This window comes from Podarcis pityusensis (assembly GCF_964106645.2).
Source record: "Podarcis pityusensis genome assembly, chromosome: Z".
In the NCBI taxonomy this organism is placed as follows: domain Eukaryota; kingdom Metazoa; phylum Chordata; class Lepidosauria; order Squamata; family Lacertidae; genus Podarcis; species Podarcis pityusensis.
The window spans coordinates 47,279,713-47,300,729 of record NC_138044.1 but is presented as its reverse complement, the minus strand read 5'-3'; the positions used below and the strand labels follow the sequence as shown (position 1 = coordinate 47,300,729).

Genomic DNA, 21,017 nt, shown 5'->3' with positions numbered 1-21,017 from the left:
CTGTGGTTTCAGTGACCGGCATTCAGAAATATTACTGCCTCTGATCATGAAGGCAGAGCATAGGAATCGTGGCTAGCAGCTATTGATAGCATTCTCCTCCATCAATCTGTCCAGTCCTCTTTAAAAGCCATCCAAGCTGGTGGCTATTACTGCCTCCTTTGGGAGGGAGTTCCATAGTTTACCTACACGATGCATGAAGAAGTCCTTTCTGATCCATCCTGAAGATCCATCCTGAATCTTCCAAGATTCAGCTTCATGGGGTGTCCATGAGGTCTACTGTCATGATAGGGAGAAAAAGTTTTCTCTATCCGCTTTCTTCATGCCATGCGTAATCTTATACATTTCTATAAAGTCACCTCTTACTTGCTTTTTTTCTTAACTGAAGATTGGTTGTCCTGAAGGAAATGGAAGGGGAATTCAAACTTTTTGGAAGAAAAGCTAGATTCTGCAACCTAAGGTTACAACCTTATGCACACTTCACCTGGCAGACATAATTTCAGCAGGGAAAGGCAGAAAGTAGTTTGGGATCTGCTGGAAAGTCTATGGGTAATTTATAGTAGATATGCAAGCTAAGGTAAAGGACCCCGGGATGCTTAAGTCCAGTTGAATTCGACTATGGGGTGCGGCGCTCATCTCCACTTTCAGGCCAAGCTGAGCTGGCATTTGTCTGCACACAGCTTTTCTGAGTCATGTGCCCAGCATGACTAAATTGCTTCTGGTGCACAGAACACCATGACGAGTGGAAGAGCGCATGGAAACACCGTATACCTTCCCACCTCAGCGAGAAGTAGATACTAATTTATCTACTTGCACTGGTATGCTTTTGAACTGCTAGGTTGGCAGGAGCTGGGACACAGCAACGGGAGCTCACCCCGTTGGCAAGTTCAGGAGGTTCAGTGGTTTAGAGCACAGCGCCACCTGCATCCCACTAGATATGCAAGGATTCTGTAGCCATAGCAAGAAAAAAGCTGTTTATCCTACCTTAGTTCAGGTCTGGTACTGAAAACAAATTCCGAGGCACAGAATTTGCTCAGAGGCAACCTGTTCTATAATTCTAATGGCATGCCTTTGAACCTGGCTTTGGGTGGGAGATCATACCTTGTTGGCATCTGTTTGTCTTGAGAGATAATAAAGTGCACCTTGATGGAGAGGAGAAGTCAAATTGCTGTGTTAGCAGCACCAAAGTGACCTCCCTGAGGTGCAAGCCTGGGCAGTGTGTATGATAGTCCTGGGCTGCCCAAACAAGAAGACCTCCCTCTCTGCCTTGCTGATGTGGTCCAAAGGAAAGCAGAGCAAGAGGTTTGGCACCAGCTTGGCTGCAGGAGTCGCTGGTTGGAGGCATACAAGGCACCCTCATGTGGTTCTAAGAAAAAATGTGGCAAATTGTGCAAGCCCTAAGTCTGCCAACCACTGATTTACAGCACGGTCCTGTGTGGTATCTACTCAGAATAGTAATGGTAATGGTAATAGTTATAATAAATTATTTATATGCTGCCTATCTGACTGAGTTGCCTCACCTAGCACAGGAGAGCAGCTAAGATTGTTTGGGCATATATATGTTCACTGTCAAGGGTGGCATCAGGCTCCCAATTCCAATAGTGAGACAAAGGAGGATGGAAAGGGTACACCTTGAGAACAGAGACAAGCAACTCCTAGGTTGTTGGCTTGCGCTATCATTAATGGCCAAGGTCCCAAAACGAAGTCAGGGGCTAATCTGGTCCACAGTCTGGACCTTTGGGGCAGCATTCTTGCCCCTGGAGAGAAAGGAGGCGTGAGCCTGAGCATCATCAAAGCAGAGAGAGACAAAACACATGGTTTCCTTTAGCGCCCTCCTGTGACTGTTTTGCCAATTGCTCTCAGGCTGGAAAGACAGATAGCAAAGTTCCCAAGTGGAATGGTGCACACAGCCTGGTCAACCTGACTGCATGCACTCATTGCTTTTATTCAGTGCTGGCGTCTCATCAAAGGTGTTCTGCAGGCTTTTGAGATACAACAAATCTGCAATACCTGTGAGGATGATGATACCATGCCCGTCTATAGGCAAAAGTCTCCCCAGGAGTTGGGGGCCGGGTAGCAGCGAAAGGGCTACTTCTTTACTCTTGGGAAGACAGAGAAACCATAAAGCAAGGGTGGGGAGTCTCAAGCCTGGGCCAAATGTGACCCTCCAGACCTTTCCATCTGGCCCTTGGGAGTCTTCCCCAAGCTGCACTGCATCCCCAGGCAGGCACACCCCTTGGCTGTTTTTGCCCGGCTGGAATGTGTGCTTGAACTCTGATGATGCCTCTTGCACATCTGGATGAAGGACAGAGAGGAAAGGACGCTGAAATAGAGGATGTGGTGGAGGACAGAGAGGAGGATGGGGGGATGCCTGCCTTGCCAGTAGTACATGTGAAAGGGATCTAGGGGTCTTAGTAGATCACAAGCTTCACATGAGTCAACAGTGTGAAGCAGCACAAAAAAAAAAAGTCAAAATAAAAAAATCCTTCCAGTAGCACCTTTAAGACCAACTAAGTTAGTTCTTGGTATGAGCTTTCGTGTGCAAGCACACTTCTTCAGATACACAGTGTGCTTGCACACGAAAGCTCATACCAAGAACTAACTTAGTTGGTCTTAAAGGTGCTACTGGAAGGATTTTTTTTATTTTGACTATGGCAGACCAACACGGCTACCTATCTGTAAAAAAAAAAAGCTAATGCTAATCTAAGCTGCATCAACAGAAATACAGTGTCCAGGTCTAGGCAAGATATAGTCCCACTCTATTCTGCCTTTTTCAGACCACACTGGAATACAGTGTCCAGTTTTGGGCAGCACAATTTCAGAAGGATGTTGACAAGCTGGAATATGTGTAGAGGAGGGAGACCCGTGGAAGATGGAGCAAGGTTGTTTTTTCCTGTTGTGGAGGGTAGGACCTGAACCAACGGATTTAAACTACGGTATATGCAAGGAGATTCCAACTAAACATCAGGAAGAACCTCCTGACAGCAAGAGCTGTTTGATAGTGGATCAGACTCTCTCAGGAGGCTGTGGGCTCTCTCCATTTGAGGTTTTTAAGCAGAGGTTGGGTGGCCATCTTTCATGAATGAATGAGTTGAGATTCCTGCATTGCAGGGGGTTGGACTAGATGACTCTTGGGTCTCTTCCAGCTCTATGATCCTATAATTCTGTGAAATCAGCTACTGTACAAAGGTAAGGTTTACATTCCTTCCTCCTCCCCCCACTTTTGCCTCTGGCCCCACACACTTCCGGCATGTGGCCCCTGGAAGGTTACTCAGAAGAGAATGCGGCCATTTGATTGAAAATGGTTCCCATCCCTGCAATAAAGGCTCTGGGGATTCTCCAACCTTTACACCATAGGCCACCTGACATCCTGAAAACAAAATATTTAAACTTTGTTAGAGGAAGAGGGCTCAGCTGGCAGCAAGCACCTTCTGTTCCCAGCTTACAGGAAAGGAAAACAGCCAGAAGGAAGGGAAAGAGAGTTCACTTCTGAGACAGAATTGCAACCTTGCCTGGCTCAGATCCTCATACTTGTAAGAAGGTGAAATGAGCCCTGCTAGATCAGGTCCGTGGCCCAAATAGAGCAGCATTCTGTTCTCACAGTGACCCACCAGATGCCTGTGGGAAACCTGCAAGCAGGATCCAGACACAAGAGCTCTCTCCCCTAATGTGGTTTCCTGCAGCTGGAATTCAGAAGCATTGCTGCCTCCAGCCGTGGAGGCAAAAGCCACTGATAAGTCTTATTCTCCATGAATTTGTCTCATCCTCTTTTAAAGCCACCCACATTGGTGGCTGTCACTGACTCATGTGGGACCAAAGTTCAACTATGCACTTCACAAAGTTGTACTTCCTTTTGCCTGTCCTGAACCTTCCAATCTTCAGTTTCTTTGGATATCCACAATTCCTAATGCTATGAGAAAGGGGTGTGAGAGTGCACAAAGGTGAAACCCAGTGGAACAGCAAGCTACCGATGGTGGCTACTGTCTCCCTCTACAGTTGGAGGCCGTATGCCTCTGAATACCAGTTGCTAAGAACTGCAGCTGGAGAGAGTGCTATCACCATCTGCTTTTGGGCTTCCCATTAAGGCATCTGGTTGACCACCATGCTGGTCTAGGGGGGGCCTTTGGCCTGATCCAGGAGGGCACTTAAGTTAACCCAGCACACCTCTAGAACACCTCTCCTGCATCATTTAACTGTGACTGGACAGAAACAAATGAAGCCATCTAATGCAGTGTTAGATGGCTGGTCCATCTAGTAGTCAGGAGCAAGCAGGCAGTAAACAATATCATGCAAATTGGAGTGAACACTTCGTTTGCAAAAAAATGCAATCTGCACAGACTTATTCGAGTGTCAGGCCTAATGAGCATGAGCACAGCAGCTCATCTCGGTAGGTCTGCCCCCATGAAGCAGTCGTGGAGACTGAAGGCTGGCATAGGAAGTTGCTTTATCCCAGGCTGGGCAGTCCGAGGCTGGTTTTCGGGTGGAATTGAAGAAGGCACCCGAGGGTTCAGATTGCACCATTAAAGTTGGCTTGGTGCTTTGTGAACCTGCTTCTCTTCCCCCCACTGGACTTTTTATTTTTTTGCAGTAAGGAAAGTGACAGGAAAATGTGGGATAACAATCCCTTGATGCAATATAATCTAACCTCTGTGCAAACACCACCAGAATTATTAAATAGCTGACATTGTCTAACCAACCCACAAACATTTATTCAAGTTTATCAGGATGAATGCTCTTTAAACAGCACACCTAGGAGAAGGCTATGTCAGACCAAGCTCAGTATTGTCAACATTGATTGGCAGAGGCTCTCTGGCGTCTCTCCCAGTGCTACCTGGAGTTGAACCTGAGGAGTTGAACCTGAGGACTTCTGCATGCAAGGCAGATTCTCTATGATGAAGCCACAGTCCTTCCACAAAGGGTTCCCGAACTCTTGGACTTGGAGGATGGAGGTGGGGGGAACTTGAAGGTGGCCTTAGCAGAAGCCCACACTCTCACCTGCAGGCCATATCTGTTATGGTCATGATTCTCGAAGTAGCCCTCTTTGCTGGCATCGCCCACATTCTCCAGATCCACGGCCCCATCCTGCTTGCAAGCAGAGAGCAAGTTCAGCTCATAACACTCTTGGATATCTGAAAAACAGGCCGAGAGAGATGTAGATGCAAAAGGAAACAGAATTGCTCCAGCTGCCTTGGGAGATTCTTAACACTCAAGGCTGGGCAGGGTGACTGAGTCAGGAGTGTCAGCATAGCCAGCAAAGTGAGCAACAGCAAGCTCAGTGAGATTTGCCCACAAGGCAGGAAGTTCAACAGCAACACAACCAAATCCATGGTTACAGCTATGCATTGCTAACTTCTCTTTTCCACTCCCAGCTCTTGCACATCTGGAATACCTGGGGCTCTGCTCAAAGCCAGAGGAAGGCAGAATCATTCCTGCCCTACAGGAAAGATTTGCCAGCAAAAGAGGTCACTTTAAGTTGCCCTTTAAGTTGTTGCTGGCATCCATCTGTCTCAAGAGACAATGGAGTGCACCTCCAGCGGTGAAGTCAAGCTGCTGCATTAGCAGCACCAAAGTGACCTCTCCAGGGCACAAGCCTGGGTGGTGTGTCTGGAGGTCCTGGGCTGCCCAGAGGACAAGACTCCCCTCTCGGCCTCACTGATGTGGTTCAAAGGAAAGCAGCGCAAGACGTTTGGCACCTGCTTGGCTGCAGTTGCCAGAAGTAGGCGAACAAGGCCCATCCAACCATCTTAGGGACACCACTCTGGATTTATGTAGAGTTTGCTTCTTAGCTTTTTCTTCTCCTGAAGATATTCCACAAGGCAGTGGAGGTTTAGGACCAGACTATTCCTCCTTCTGGATTTTCTACCTTCCCAAGTGGATGAGCCCCACCTGCCCCAAGTTTCCCTCCACAGCACATGCAGAAACCACCTTCTTGACTGTTGGACCCACTATTGGTCACATCTGCTCAATCTACCAGAGCTTGTCTTTGCATGCAGGGCAAGCCCCTAACTCAACAAGGGTTTGAGACCCATCGGCTCCCCTCACCTGGTTTAGCCAGTCAGTTGAAGCAGTTTCATGAGGCGTGGCCGCTGTCTCATGCTGACAGCTTCTGGGGGCCCCAGCTGAGAGCTGAGAGCTAAGTGCAGGGTGGGGACCAAAAGTGGGCAAACCACACCAGAAGGAGCATGATGTGTCCCCCACCAGCAGTACTACCCCTTCCCTAATACTCCATAACCCCATTCTCAAGGTGGTGCCTGCTGTTCCCCAGCCCCCTCCTCCATACTCCCACACCTAGTCAGAAGCACCGGCACAAGCCCAAGTAGTTATATGGCCCTTCCATTTCCACATTTGCCTTCGATAAACTTCTTGGAGCAGCAGAGTCCACGTGGGAAAGCCACCTAGGCAGCAAGCAGGGGCTTCCCAGAGAACTTGACATGTGCCCTCACTTATCACGGTTGGCTGGTGTGTCGCTGTCACCACCACCACTGTGCCTATTGAAGGGGAATGGGAGCAGCTTGGCAGCTACCCAAGCTCAGCCAGGAAAAGCTGAGAGGAGGAGGAGGCAGTGGGGAGGTGGAGGCCCAGGCATTTCCTCTGTGCGCAGGGCCGGGGTCTCACATTCCTGAGTGGAAGCAGCAACAGCAGCAGTTGGCGGCTTTGCTACGGCCAGACATGCCCTGCTCTCTTGTGCTGGTTGCTCCCACTGAGCTGGGCAGGGCTGAATCCCTCCTTCAGGTGGCTCCCACCTGGAAAAGCCATCAAAGCCTTGGCCTGATAGGAACCCACATACAGTATCCCATTTAGTATCCCCCAAACTTCTCCCTCATTTATCCTGCCCAGGGGCATAGGCTCTGGACAGCTCTTATTGCTATGCCAACTGGTGCTCCTAGTGCAGCATTGCAAACTAGGGGAGTAGGGTGTGCCTCTTTTTGGGAATGGTCAGCCCCTTTTCTCCCCAGAATGTTAGGCCAACTACTGGGGAGTGGTGCAGGTCCATCCCCCTGCTCTAGGGCCACATTCACAAAACAGATTTGAAGCATGGCAATACCACTTTAAACAACCATGGCGTCCCCTAAAATACTCTGGGAGCTATAGTTTGTTAAGGGTGCAGATTGGTTTTAGGCGGTCCCCTATTCCCCTTACAAAGCTACAGATCCCAAGTCCCTTGTGAAGAGGGATTGATGGTCCAACCACGCATAGTGGAACTGTAGCTTTGAGGGGAATAGGGGGTCTCCGTAAAACTCCCAGCACCCTTAACAAACCACAGCTCCCATAATCCTTTGGGGGAAGCCGTGAGTTCTTAAAGTGCTTTAAATGTATGGTGTAAATGTGGCTCAGGTCCACCAAAACCTTCTTCAAAATCTCCTCCCACCACCTCCCCAATTTTTAAAGTCAACAACTGAAACAGAGCCTATTGCTATCCTTGTTTTTAGGAAACTCTATAAAGCATGGGTTCCAGGCATATACCCAGGGTTCAGTTACCTAGGAATGAGGTTCAGCGGAGACTGTGGTGTCTTTATGACATATGGCTTATTCACACATATACACAACCTGAGCCTACGCTGGAGGGGCTCACAGCATTAACAACCAAGAAAGTCTTTGTTGTCCCAATCATAGCCTTGGATTCCAGGAGAAATCAAGCATGGCTCTCCCTCTCTGGCTTGCGGCTGCTTCTAACTTCCAGCTCTCTCACACACACAACTCTCCACTCTGGCTTTTGTCTTTCTAACTTAACACCACCCATCTGCTCTCTGGCACAGAGCCATTTTCTTTGTTATACTAATGACCAACTGTACTTAAGGTACTTAGATGACAACTATGACCCTTGCCTGACTAGCCCAACAATTGAATCCTCCATTAGATTGTAACCCTTGATAGATCCAGGACCCCAGGAATTAAGAGGAGATTTGGGCATCCATCGTGCAGACCAATCCCCCTGAATTCACAACCATACAGATATGCTACAGGGCTGCTGATAGTACTACCAGTAGCTAAAATTGTGTAAAGCACTTGAAAATGAACGATAACAAACACTATTATTAGCATGAATGGCACCTTACCTACTTCCCTACCTTTTAGGACACTCCCCTTGGTTACTGTTTTTTAAGAAGACTGGAGTGGGGAGAAGGATATGGCTAAAACTGGGGAGTCAAGGAGGAAGTGGGGCTTGAGGGTTGCATCAATAATTTCCCAGGTAATTCAAGCATTTGTTACCAGAGGGCAGGAGAGGGACATAGACCAACAATGTTCTGTGTCCTACATAGAGCAGCTGCCATTTGATGCTACAGAGTAGTGGCTCCCAAAGCGGATGGTACTGCCCCCTGGAGGCGGAATACAAAGTGGGGTTCTAAAAGGAAAGTGGGGAGCAGGGTCTAATTGACTGTCAGAATTTGCAAAGCTGGCACCACTGAATCAATTAAACTCAAATGCTTTAATTGGATTTTGAATAAACATGCAACTAATTCTCATTTTTAAAAAATATTATTGTGCTATTATTTTCCTTAAGGAGTAAACCCTACACAAATCCAGAGTGGTGTTCCTAAGATGGTTGGATGGTGCCTTGTACGCCTCCTTCCGGCAACTCCTGCAGCCAAGCAGGTGCCAAACACCTTGCTCTGCTTTCCTTTGAACCAGATCGACGAGGTTGAGAGGGATCTTGTCGTCTGAGCAGCCCAGGACCTCCAGACACAGTGCCCAGGCTTGCACCCCAGAGAGATCCCTTTGGTGTGGCTAATGCAGCAGTTTGACTTCACCCCCAGAGGCACACCCCACTGTCTCTCAGGACAGAGGGATGCCAACAGCAGTGGGTCGGGCAACCTGCTATTATGAATAATGATTCTTATAGGGATGGGTGAGGGCACTGGGGATAAGTTTATGGAACCGAGGGCGTGGGGGGCCTGAAAACCGTGGGAAGCGCCAACCAGGGTCCCTCCAGATGTGTTGGACTACAACTCCCATCGCTGGGGCTGATGGAGCGAGTGGTGGTGAAGTGGTCAGAGCATTGGACCAGGTCCTTGGAAACCACGGTGCAAATTCCCTCACTTGGCCATGAAGCTTTCACTGGATGACCTTAGCCCAGTCACTGCCTCCCATGCTAACCCAGCCTCACAGGATTGTTGTGGGGATTAAATGAAGGGCAGGAGAACCCCTTGGAGGGAGAGAGACGGAAGGTGTATATGGAGCAATAAATAAACAAATAAGTTGCAGTTCAGCACAGCTGGAGGACATCAGGTCAGCAAAAGCTGCTCTATAGTCCAGCTGGGGGGGAGGGGAGGAACCAATGTTTCACCTGCCGGTCAAATTTTATTTGGGGCATGGCTATGGCCAGGTAAATCATCAACAGCTGTATAGGAAGCTCTGCTCAGATAGCACAGCCCGCTCTAGTTCCTGCCGGCTTGACAGAAGGTGGCAGAACCCTGTGATCATGTGTACAAATCGCTGAAGCCGCTCATCCGAGCACCTGTGTAACAAACAGCTCTGGCACGGGGAGACCTGCAAGAGGTGCAGAAACAGCTACTGCTCTCCGCCCTCCACCCCTTGCCCATCTGCCCACAAAGCATGCCCAGGTGCTTTGGCTCTGTACAGCTGCAAGGCACCCTTACCTAGCAGCGCCTGGAAGAGCTCGCTCTGGAAGACGTGAACCACTTTCTCGATGGAGACTTGCAGAGGCCGCTCCGCCGGGGACTGCAGACTCCCCTGGTACCTTGCCAGGATCTCCACAGCCCGCTGGGTGTCTGCCAAGACAGGATCAGAGCTATAAAGCACAATGCCTGCACACAGGCAGGTGCTGCCGGCCCTAATCAGACAGCAGGCCACGCCCCCTCATGCCCCACTGCTGACATCGGTTGCCCCTGTTATGTGGGCAGAGGTAGACTGCCTTTGGAAAGGAAGGTTCCATCTCACTGTTACAGCCAACAGCTGCCCTTCTCCACAAATTCACCTAACCCTGTTTTATATCCACCTTACAAGGAACCACGTTTGTGGAGTCCATGCAACTTGTGGAGTCCATGCAACAGTGTGTGCTTGTTTGTTTAAAAACAAACAAACAAACAAACAAACAAACAAACAAACAAACAGGATTTACTTAGACCAAGTCTTATACTGCTGACGATGCCGCCCTATTAGCTACCTCCCCCATCGGATTAAGGAGGATGCTTCGAGCTCTTCATGAATATGAGACCCAACACGAGCTCCAATTAAATTATGCCAAGACCAAAATAATGGTCTTTGCGGCTCGACCGAAACCTAATTTATGGTCAATTAATGGTATTCCTTTAGAGCAGGTCAGTTGCTTCAAGTACCTGGGTCAGGTTGTAAGATCAAATAGGTCCTTCCTGGCGCACAGAGAATACATAGCCTCGAACGCATCCAAAGCAGCCCTGATGATTAGAACCCTGTACTCCAAGAAACAGGCACAAACTGTCAATGTTGCCTTACGTCTCTTTAAAATGAAAGTCCTCCCTCTTCTGCTGGTGGGCATTGCCTTGGGCTCACGTAGGGATTTTGAAAAATTGGAATCTATCCAAACCCAATTCCTCAGGGCCATACTCAGGATCCCCCCCTCTGTGGCAGGTGCGATCATGAGACTGGAAACCGGTTGTCAAGCCTTTAGGTATGTGGCCCTGAAAGCGAAGTTATGGCTATGGCTCAAGCTCTGTTTCAGACCGGTGGGTTTGGCCCCCTTGATTCTGAGGGATAACTTTAAATCTCCATGGGAAGGGGAGATAGTGGAGGAAGTGCAGAAGTGTGGGCTGTCCTCCCTTTATATAGAGTCCATGACGTATAGCCACGCAAAGGCGGTGATCGCGCAAAGATTAAGGGATATTGCCAGACAGGAGGACATAGCCCGTGTGAAACCTGGGTTGTTTCTGGGGGAGCAGTTGTATCGGGCTGCTCCAGCTCGCTACCTGGCGGATATCCACTACGTGGAATACCGCAGACTATTTACTGCGGCTAGGCTGAATGTTCTTGACTCGGCGGTCCTGAAGGGAAGATATGGAGGAGTCCCATATGACCAGAGATTATGCCACTGTGCATTGGGTGAGGTAGAATCCACAGAGCACATTTTATTGAGCTGTCCCTTCTACAACGATTTAAGACAGTATCTTATAACTCCATACTTACCCCAGCTCAGTTCCCGACAAAGAGGAAAGCAGACAGCATATCTGCTAAATAAGTCTTCTGGGAAAACAACCTTGTCAGTGGCTAAATTTCTTTTCCTGGCACTCAAGTGTCGGAAACGTATAATTGAATGCTTTGACGTGGGTTATCTGTGAGAGGTCTAGTACTGTGGCCCTACCTTACTTATGTACCTTATGTAACTTATGATGTTATAGTTTATAATTATTGTGTAATGTTTTAATTCTGACTATCGGTCGAATAAAGAAATTGATTGATTGAAGTCTTATACTGCTGGTCTATTTGGTTTATCTGCCTTATACAGAATCAGACCATGGATCCACATTGCATCCACACTGTACATTCAATGCACATTTAAAGAACACAACTCCCCACCCCCCAAGAATCATGGGACATGTAGTTTAACCGCTCACCAAACTACAGTCCCCATCACTCTTAACAAGCTACACATCCCAGGATTCTTTGAGGGAAAGCCATACGCTTTAAGTGCCCTTTAAACATGCTTTGGGATGCAGGTGGCGCTGTGGGTTAAACCACAGAGCCTAGGACTTGCTGATCAGAAGGTCGGCGGTTCGAATCCCCACGACGGGGTGAGCTCCCATTGCTCGGTCCCAGCTCCTGCCAACCTAGCAGTTCGAAAGCATGTCAAAGTGCAAGTAGATAAATAGGTACCGCTCCAGCGGGAAGGTAAACGGCGTTTCCATGCGCTGCTCTGGTTCGCCAGAAGCAGCTTAGTCATGCTGGCCACATGACCCAGAAGTTGTCTGCGGACAAATGCTGGCTCTCTCGATCAATAAAGCGAGATGAGCGCCGCAACCCCAGAGTTGGTCACGACTGGACCTAATGGTCAGGGGTCCCTTTACCTTTTTAAACATGCTTTAAATGCATGGTGTGGTTGTGACAGCACTTACTGGATATCAGGCAGGGTTCTCTCCCTGTAGATGCCATCAGGAATCAAACCTGGACCTTCTGCATGCCAAGCAGAGGCTCTAGCACTTAGTTATGGTCTTTCCCCCTTTGGAAGTCATTCAAAACACAATGCTTTGGCCCACAGATCTACAGCCCTAACCAGATTGTGGAAGGGAGCCCCCTGTGGATGGGGGCTCAGACTGACTCCCATCCAAAAGCAGCACTGCCTCTCAAAAGCATGGGGAGGGTGGTGAACAGCAGTGTAGCTGGGTCAGTGTACTGTATGAAGCAAAGATCACCAGTGTTGAAGCAATGATTCTTCAACATCCACTTCATTGGACTGGTCATGTTGTGTGGATGCCTGATTGTTGTCTTCCAAAGCAACTACTCTATTCCAAACTTAAAAATGGAAAGCATAATGCTGGTGGTGAACAAAAGAGGTTTAAAGACTCTCTCAAGGCAAATCTTAAAAAATGTAGTATAAATAACGACAACTGGGAAACACTGACAACTGTGAGTGCTCCAGTTGGAGAACAGCCTTTACCAAAGGTGTCATGGGCTTTGGAGACACTCGAACTCAGGACGCAAGGGAGAAACCTGGTAAGAGGAAGGCACACTTGGCAAATCCACACTGTGATCAACTCCTGCCCGGGAACCAATGTCCCCACTGTGGAAGGACGCGTGGGTCCAGAATTGGCCTCCACAGTCACTTACGGACTCATTGTTAAAACCGTGTTTATGGAAGACAATCTTACTCGGCTATGAGGGATTGCAAAGAAGAAGCAGCAGCTGGGTCAGGCTGGTGAAGGGCCCTTCTGAGCCCCTCGGGCCACCAGCCAGTGCCTAAGCTGTCTGGCTACAGGAAGGCTGGAGTTCTCTCACTATTTACTCTCATTCTGATATACTTGGCATTTTTTATTTGAAGCACACACTCACTTTTATTTTGTCCCCCTAAAAAAATCAAAAGAGCTTCTTACAACTCTAGAAAAGGGCTGTCAGAGATCCTGATCAACCAAGCGGCTAAGTTCAGATGCCTCCCTAGCCTCCTGTGGGTTCTGCTGCCCTCAAGAAGCATCTGTCCCCCAGACCAGAGCATGGAGGGGGGCTTCCCTTTGTGAGGGGCAGCCCTAAAACAAAGGGCGTCTGTACCAGCTCCTGGGAGGAGTCAAACAAGAGGGCAGCCGAGCCCATCCTCTGACCTTGTAGCTCTTTTGCTCCCAGCAGGGGGTACAGATCCCAGAACAAGAGAGCTGTGTCTGCAAGTGCTCAGGACCCTGAGACAATCACCTCTCACAACATGCCACCACACCCCAGGAAGAAAGCTGGAGATGTTAAGAGATTTCCTTCTTCCAATCCAGGAGTTTGCAAACCTTTCTGTTTCAAAGCCAGCCACATAAGCATTGATTTGCCTGCTATGGAATCTCAAGTGGGCTATGGATTGTGCTTTACTTGCGGGGAGTGGAGGACAATGAACACAGCTAAGCTCTGCCTTCACGGCTGGAGGCAGCATGCTTCACTGTGTTAGAAACTCAGATATATAAGTTAGGTGCCGAATGGCTCCTTAAACCGATGTCGTAGTCGTCAAAATGGAATATCTAGTTGCCATTTTGGGGGCAGCTGGCTCTTATTTTTCAAATAATGGACTGACTGTGATTGATTCTGGCTAGTGAGCTTTGAGCTTTGAGAACTTACAGAAGAAGAATCACTTGATCCAGGCACAGTCCACATATATACTGGGTTATTCCAATCTCTTTTTCTTAATGGTGACTGCTCTTGCTCAGGCTGCACAGAAATAGGCATTTTGGTTCCAGGAATTCGTCCCAATTGTGCAAATAAAATATAACTGACAGAACTCTATGGGATGGGGGTATTAGTGTGTGAAAGCAGTCCAGATCCGATGACCCCCAGATGGTGGAGATATCAGGTGCCATCCTGGCACCTAGGCATCTTCGCTTGGTCACAAGTGGTTGAGAGGCAGGTGCACAATGTGACTGGCTAATTTTGAACAGTGTAAATACCAGTTGCCAGGAATCACAAGCAGGGAGAGCGCTGCTGTTGCACTCAGGTCCTGCTTGCAGATTTCCTATCGGGGCATCCTTCTGGCTACTGGGAGAACAGGATACTTGACTAAATGTGCCTTTGGCCAGGTCTAGTTGCAGGGCTTTTCTGATATTCTTAGGCTGGGACCCACATTGTGTCCCCTGCCATAAATGGGCAGTGCATCCTAGGAAAGCACTTATTACTTACCTGCAGCTGTCTGCTGTTTGCTGTAGGGGTGGACAACCTCTCTGCCCAGAACCCTTGCAGAAGGGTTCACCCTCTTCTTTACCACCCTCAGAATTAAAAAGACACTAGCTCACACTGTTGGAAGGCTTCATGAGATCAGTGCAATATAAGGGGTTTTCCAAGTGCAGAAACACACGTCCTTACCTTAAGTCACCCGGACCCTGCTTCTCTGTTCCATGCAGGCACTGGGTGGGCATTCTATTTTAAGAGAAATCGCCTTACCCTACAAATGCCCGCTCGACTGAACCAATCTGGGGAACTAGGACTGTTGCAGGTGCCACATAATACTCATTCTGCGCAACAGCACCTGCAGGTTGGAACTCCCTGCCTATTGACATCAAGCACGTGCCTACGCTGTACTTTTTTTGGCACCTGCTAAAAAACATTTTTCTTTAGGCAAGCTTAGCCAGACATGTTAACATGTGTTTTAAACTGCTCTTTAGCTTGCTGTTGATCTCAATTATTTTTTGAATGTTTTAAACACTTATTTTCAACTGTTTTTCTTTCTTTCTTTACTGATAATCCTATGGTTTTCTTCTTTTTGTAAATCACTCTAAGGTTTTATCACAGCTGAGCGGTATGTAAGTTTTGTGAAATAAATAAAGGGCATCTAAGCTGCCGGTTACATATTTTTTTTGACAAGAGACCAAGGCTGCTCAGAGAATGGACTCAGATCATTGCTCCTCCTTGCCCAGGGATAGAGAAGCATTGCAGGAAGTTGTTAATTATATTATTTACCCCACTCTTTAAGCAGCCTCCCTTTTATATCCTCACAACAGCCTTGCAAGGCAGGTCAGCTGAGAGGCAGTGGCAGGTCAAAGGTTTATTCCTTTGGGACTGAGCAAGGATTTGAATCTCACCACCTACAATCCAGGACTCTAGCCCAGGAGTAACCAATGTGTTACCCTCTAAACATTTTGGACTACAACGCCTATTTGCCCCAGACAGCATGGCCAATGGTCAGGGATTATGGGAGTTGTAGTCCACAAATCTGATGGGCACTGCATTGGCAGTGACAATCCCAGACCTGGATGCGTGTACACAGTTCCTGATTTACGTATGAGCTGAGCAGGCTAGAGCCCACGGCCTCATAAACTAGAGGGCATCAGCCTCTTGCAAAAAAAAGGGGGGAGTTTTAATAATAAACTGCAAAAGAAACTGCTATAGAAAATTATTCAAAACATAATAACTAAGGGTACAAGACAAGGTTGTCCTCTATCACCACTATTATTTATCGCGGTCCTGGAAATCTTTTTAAGGGCAATCAGAAGTAATGATCAAATAAAAGGGGTAACGGTGAGTCGAAAAGAATATAAGGTTAAAGCTTTTGCAGATGATTTAGTATTAACTCTGGAAGACCCCATGAAAATGGTAACAGAAGTGTTGAAAGAAATTGATCAGTTTGGTCAGCTGGCAGGATTTATTCTGAATAAGAAAAAAACTAAAGCAATCACCAAAAACATAGATCAAGAGGCAATTAATAGACTACAGCAACAAACAGAGATAGAAGTGGTCAAGAAAGTTAAATACTTAGGAGTGTGGTTAACCCCCAGAAGTATTGATTTGTTTCAGAATAATTATGTTCCAACTTGGAATAAGATTAAAAGGGACCAAGAGGTGTGGGGAAGAATGAAATTGTCATTTTGGGGAAGGATTGCAACAATTAAAATGAATGTGCTACCGAAGATGTTATTCTTATTTCAAACGATTCCAGTAATCAAAGGGGCAGCAATTTTTAAAAATTGGCAAAGAGAAATTTCAAGGTATATCTGGCAGGGTAAGAAGCCGAGGATAAAATTTAAGATACTGACAGATGTGAAAGTAAGAGGAGGCTTCGCCCTGCCAGATTTGAAATTGTACTATGAAGCATCCTGCCTCTGTTGGTTGAAGGATTGGATGAAATTAGAAGATACTGATTTGTTAGATCTGGAAGGTTTTGATAATAGATTTGGGTGGCATGCGTATTTATGGTATGACAGGAAACGTGTACATAAAGGATTTGAAAACCACATCATAAGAAGGTCTCTGATTGAAGTATGGGAAAGATATAAAGATTTGTTGGAACAAAAAACTCCATATTGGTTGTCGCCTTTGGAGGCGATGAGTATGAAGAAAGTCAATATGACTGGGGGATGGGTGACATATGAGAAGCTAATAAGTAAAAGAGAAGGTAAATGGAAAATGAGACCATTTGAAGAAGTCAAGGAATATATTAATGATTGGTTGCATTTTTTTCAGATCAATGAAATGTTTAAAAAAGATTTGAACCAAAGGGGTTTTGCAGACAAAGAATCAAAATTTCAAACAGAAATATTAAACAATGATTTCAAAATTCTAGCAAAAATGTATAAGTTATTGTTAGAATGGTGTACAAAGGATGAAGAGGTAAAATCAGTTATGATTGATTGGGCCAAAGACTTAGGACACAATATACAAAAGGAAGATTGGGAAAAATTATGGAAAGAAGGTTTAAGATTCACTGCATGTACAACTATAAAAGAAAATGTGATGAAAATGATGTATCGATGGTATGTAACTCCGGTAAAATTAGCAAAAATGTATAAGACAAGTAAGAAATGTTGGAAATGTAAAGAAAAAGAAGGTACTTTTTATCATATGTGGTGGGAATGTAAGAAAGTAAAAAGCTTTTGGGAAATGATTTATAATGAACTGAAGAAAATGTTGAAATATACATTTGTTAAGAAACCAGAAGCATTTTTATTAGGCATTACAGGTAATGAGATAAATAAGAAAGAAAAGAAGTTATTTTTATATGCAGTGACAGCAGCAAGAATATTGATGGCCCAGAAATGGAAACAAGAGGAGCTACCTACGTTAGAAGACTGGAAAACAAAAATGATAGACTACGCAGAATTGGACAGAATGACAGGGATCCGAAACCGACAAGATCAAAGATTCACAGAAGATTGGGAAATTTTTATTGAATATTTGCAAAAATTAAGTGATAATCAGATTACGTTTGTAAGTTTTAATGAAGCATTGTGATGGGAAATAAGCATTAAAAGGGGATGAAGTTTTACAGAAATAATATAAACAACAAAATAGAAATGTGTTTAAAGTTAAAATATGAAGGATTTGCAGATAAGTTGAGGGAAGTCGAAAATAGAGAAATAAGATGTAACTAAGATGTGTGGAGTGTATAATTTTGTTTTGTATTTGAATATATATATTCAAAACATTATTCAAAATTATACCCAACAATTCCACCTTGTGTAAACCAATTATTTTATTCAATCCTCAAACAGAGATATTGTAAGTTTACTAGTAAGTTTAGTTACTGATTTTAATAGTATAATTGAGAAGTTTGAATCCAAAAGAGCTGGATAGAAACTGTTCTGACTTTGTATATACTGTAGTACAATGATTCCTCTATGAATGTCGTGAATGTCTCCATTAATTCCATACTTTTGTAAACTTGATAAAGGTTATAAATTTATACGCAGTCTTTTTATCAATGCCAAGATTTCAGCAATGTTCTACTTTCACTGAATAGATATAGGGAAGAATTGGGTTTTGCTTCTCATGATCAGATGCTATTAAGTCTGAGCCTCCCCAGGTCTCTTAGCCAAGGCCTTCAGTGGCTGTAATCGTGGCCTGGGTGTGCAAATCACATTACTGTACAGTAGCAGGTAGCAAAGTTAGAGAGTTGTTTCTGGGCCTTTGACTCCAGCACTTTGTCCCTGCTGGAAAATGCTTCTCCCTGAGGTGCAGCTATTAACAGGCACAGAAACCCTGTCAATGAAATTCTGGAGGCAACCCCATACAGGATGCCAGGCGGGTGCCCCCAGAAGGGCTTCCCACAACTTTGTCTCCAGGAAAAGCTTCACACCAGCCCTGCCAGGAAAATCAAAATGTGGCATCTCAGGTGGCAGCAGGAAATTACTGCCTTGCAATAAGTTTGGGAAAGACACGGCCCCATTCATGGGCATTCACTCTGTAGCCGGGGAAGGGGTCCAGAGGCCTTGAGGGGGGGGGAGCACAGAGAACAGCGCGCACCACAGCCGCCCCCTTCCGCCTCAGGGGCCCGGGCACGACAACTCGCCGCCCCCCCGGCACCCTCTTACCTCTCCGGCTGGTCATGGCCCGGGCGGGGGCGCCCCCGCCGTTATCTCCCCTACGCTCTCCGAGATAAGAGGGGAGGAGGCTGGGCGGGTGGCGTTGCCTTGAGGGGCCGCCCTGTCCGGACGGAGGGACGGAGGGCGGGGAAGAGGCGGAGGAGGGCGAAGGGGCCGGGCTCCGACTTTCTGGGCGGGACAGTCGGCCGGCCGGCGGGGTTCACGCGCCCAAAGAGCGATGGAGGTGTTCCCTGCCCACCCTGTCTCCCAGAAAATCACGAGGGCTGGAAATGCCACTCTTCCAAACGCCCCGCAAAGGGCAGCCACGTTCGCTTTTGCGATTCGTTTCCCAAAGAGACCGCCACTCACGGGCGCTGGATACCAGGCACACCAAACCTACGGGACGAGACGGGGAAACACCCCTCGAACCTCGATCCCAGGGCTTTGCAGAGGATGCGAGAGCTGCAAATGCTTTGCCCGGGGAGACGGAGGCTCTGAAGCCAGGAAACGTGGCTGCGGCCCCGGACACACGCATCCCATGCCGTGTCCAGTTTCGTCCCGCCTCCAGGATGCTGCCAGCACCCTTTGATAACTAAAAGTGACCACCCAAAACTTTCCGCCTTCAGTGCCCTAAGTTTAGCGAGTACCTGCCATGTGTTTCCCTCACTACTGTATTCGATCAACAGATGCTTGCCTAAGCGCCGCCCAGGCCTTGCCACGCGTGCATGGACGCGGTCCAATGACAATGCGCGCGTCCCAAGGTGAAGGCAGGGGGCGGGGCGAAGAGGAAGAAGACGCGCGTTTTTCATTATTACCCTGTACCTTTTATGGGAGCGAGAAGGTTCAGCGACTGTGTCCTGGGGCGAAAAAACAAGCATCATATTTATTTTTCAGGTCTTATGTGAGGCTTGATTGTCACAAAACCTTACAAAAAGAATACAACAATAAAAATTATCAGTAAAAACATTTAAGAACAACTATTTTAAATATACGGGTGTTTTGTTCTTTTAAATCAGTGAGCTAAAAACCAGATTGAAACGTGTCACCATTCAGCGTATCTGGATAGGACTGCCTAACGGAAAATGTTTTTAGCACAAGCCGGAAAGAGTAAAACGAAGGAGGCTCGCCGCCTGATGTCACTACTGCCACGGGGATGTTTCACTCGGCCTGGAGTTCCAAAGTGTGGGTGCTGCCACACTTATTGCTGGCATCTGCCTGCCTTCAGATACAATGAACGAGTGTACCATCGGGGGTAAAGTCAAACATTTTAGAGAGTTGCTTGTAGCACTTACCAGGGGTGCCAACTTCAATAAAATAGACCCAGGTACGCCCCGCCCCACGTAATAGATCACATGACGCTGCACATTCACACCCTTTGAATGGCAGTGCCCATCAACTCTGGGAGACCAAGCAGCCACCTAAAATATTTTATTGGGTGGGGCACAAAGGGACCTTAGCCCCTAGGAGTTGGCTCCTAGGGTGTTTAAATAGGATTTAATGTAGGGCTACCACATTAAAAGATTGATTTCTTACAAATGCCAAATGAGTATCATGGGGCACCTGTAATTTTACCATGGAAACGGTTGCCAAAATAACTTTTAAAAGCATTTGAGTGTTCTAAAGGTGGTTTTGTTTATTAGTTTGGGGATAGGAATCAATTTATCCATATATCGTGAATGGAGATTAGTCAGGAAACTTAAAATAAAGGCTAGTGAGGCATTGGGGTGTATCCAGTTTACTCAGAATTATTGTGGTGTAAAGGTAAAAGGGCCAGATTACGACAGAAGCGGGGGGGGGGGGAGCTGGGTTCAAATGTGCACCCTGTCCCCATCTCTCTCATTCACACCAGTGGGTCTGTTGTGGTACAACAACAAGCATCATTGGACAACATTGCCATACCCTCCAACATTTCTCTGATGAATATAGGGATATCCTACTCTATTATTATTATTATTATTATTGTTATTATTATTATTATTATTATTATTATTATTTTACTATTGATACTCCACCCATCTGACTGGGTTTCCCCAGCCACTCTGGGTGGCTTCCAACACATATAAAAATAAAATAAAACATTTTAAAAATTGCCTATTCACAGCTGCCTTCAGATAGCTCAGGGGTCGGATGACTCCATACCCTCCAACATTTCTCCGATGAAAATAGGGACGTCGAAAGGGATTCTGGGATCAAATCAGATCCCCATGATAAGAGCAGGAAACAACAGTATGTTGATATACTGTTACTTTGTTGCTTTATTCCCAAAATTTTCTGGGTTAAGGGGGCTGAAAGCAGATTTACCCCCCAGAATCTAGCAATATGGAAATGAGTGCTAAACATACACTGATGTTATGAGTTTTGGGGGGAGGATTAGGATGAATGCCTGAGTCCTCTTCAGACTCCTGGAACAGCCAAGCTGGCTTCTGGTGAGGTGATAGACCATTAAAAGGAACAAAGGAAAAGGTTCTGTGCAAGAAGGTGGAGCGGAGTCCCCTCCATCAACTCATGGGAAGATTACGACAAAGTTGAGAGCTGAGAGTGAAGTGATGTGAGCTAGAAGCAAAGCTGCAAGCTGGGGACCAAGAGAAACAGAGCAATGTGTGATTTCTGTTT

At 46.7% G+C, this 21,017-nt stretch overlaps 1 protein-coding gene across 6 annotated transcripts in view; it reads right to left on the bottom strand.

The window, feature by feature from the left end:
* Positions 1 to 18,533, bottom strand: part of DLG3 (discs large MAGUK scaffold protein 3) — a 116,636-nt gene extending 98,103 nt beyond the window's left edge. For 4 of the 6 annotated variants that reach the window (XM_080990064.1, XM_080990072.1, XM_080990068.1 and 1 more), the window contains exons 1-3: positions 18,414 to 18,533; positions 9,597 to 9,728; positions 4,993 to 5,126 (exon numbers count right to left, since the gene is read on the bottom strand). In XM_080990064.1, the coding sequence (XP_080846190.1) occupies positions 4,993 to 5,126; positions 9,597 to 9,728; positions 18,414 to 18,429 (282 nt within the window). In that variant the 5' untranslated portion in view covers positions 18,430 to 18,533. Of the gene's footprint in view, positions 1 to 186; positions 264 to 4,992; positions 5,127 to 9,596; positions 9,729 to 18,413 lie in introns of those variants that run through there. The other 2 variants (XM_080990071.1, XM_080990073.1) reach the window with 2 other exon arrangements.
* Between the last annotated feature and the right edge of the window lie 2,484 nt (positions 18,534 to 21,017).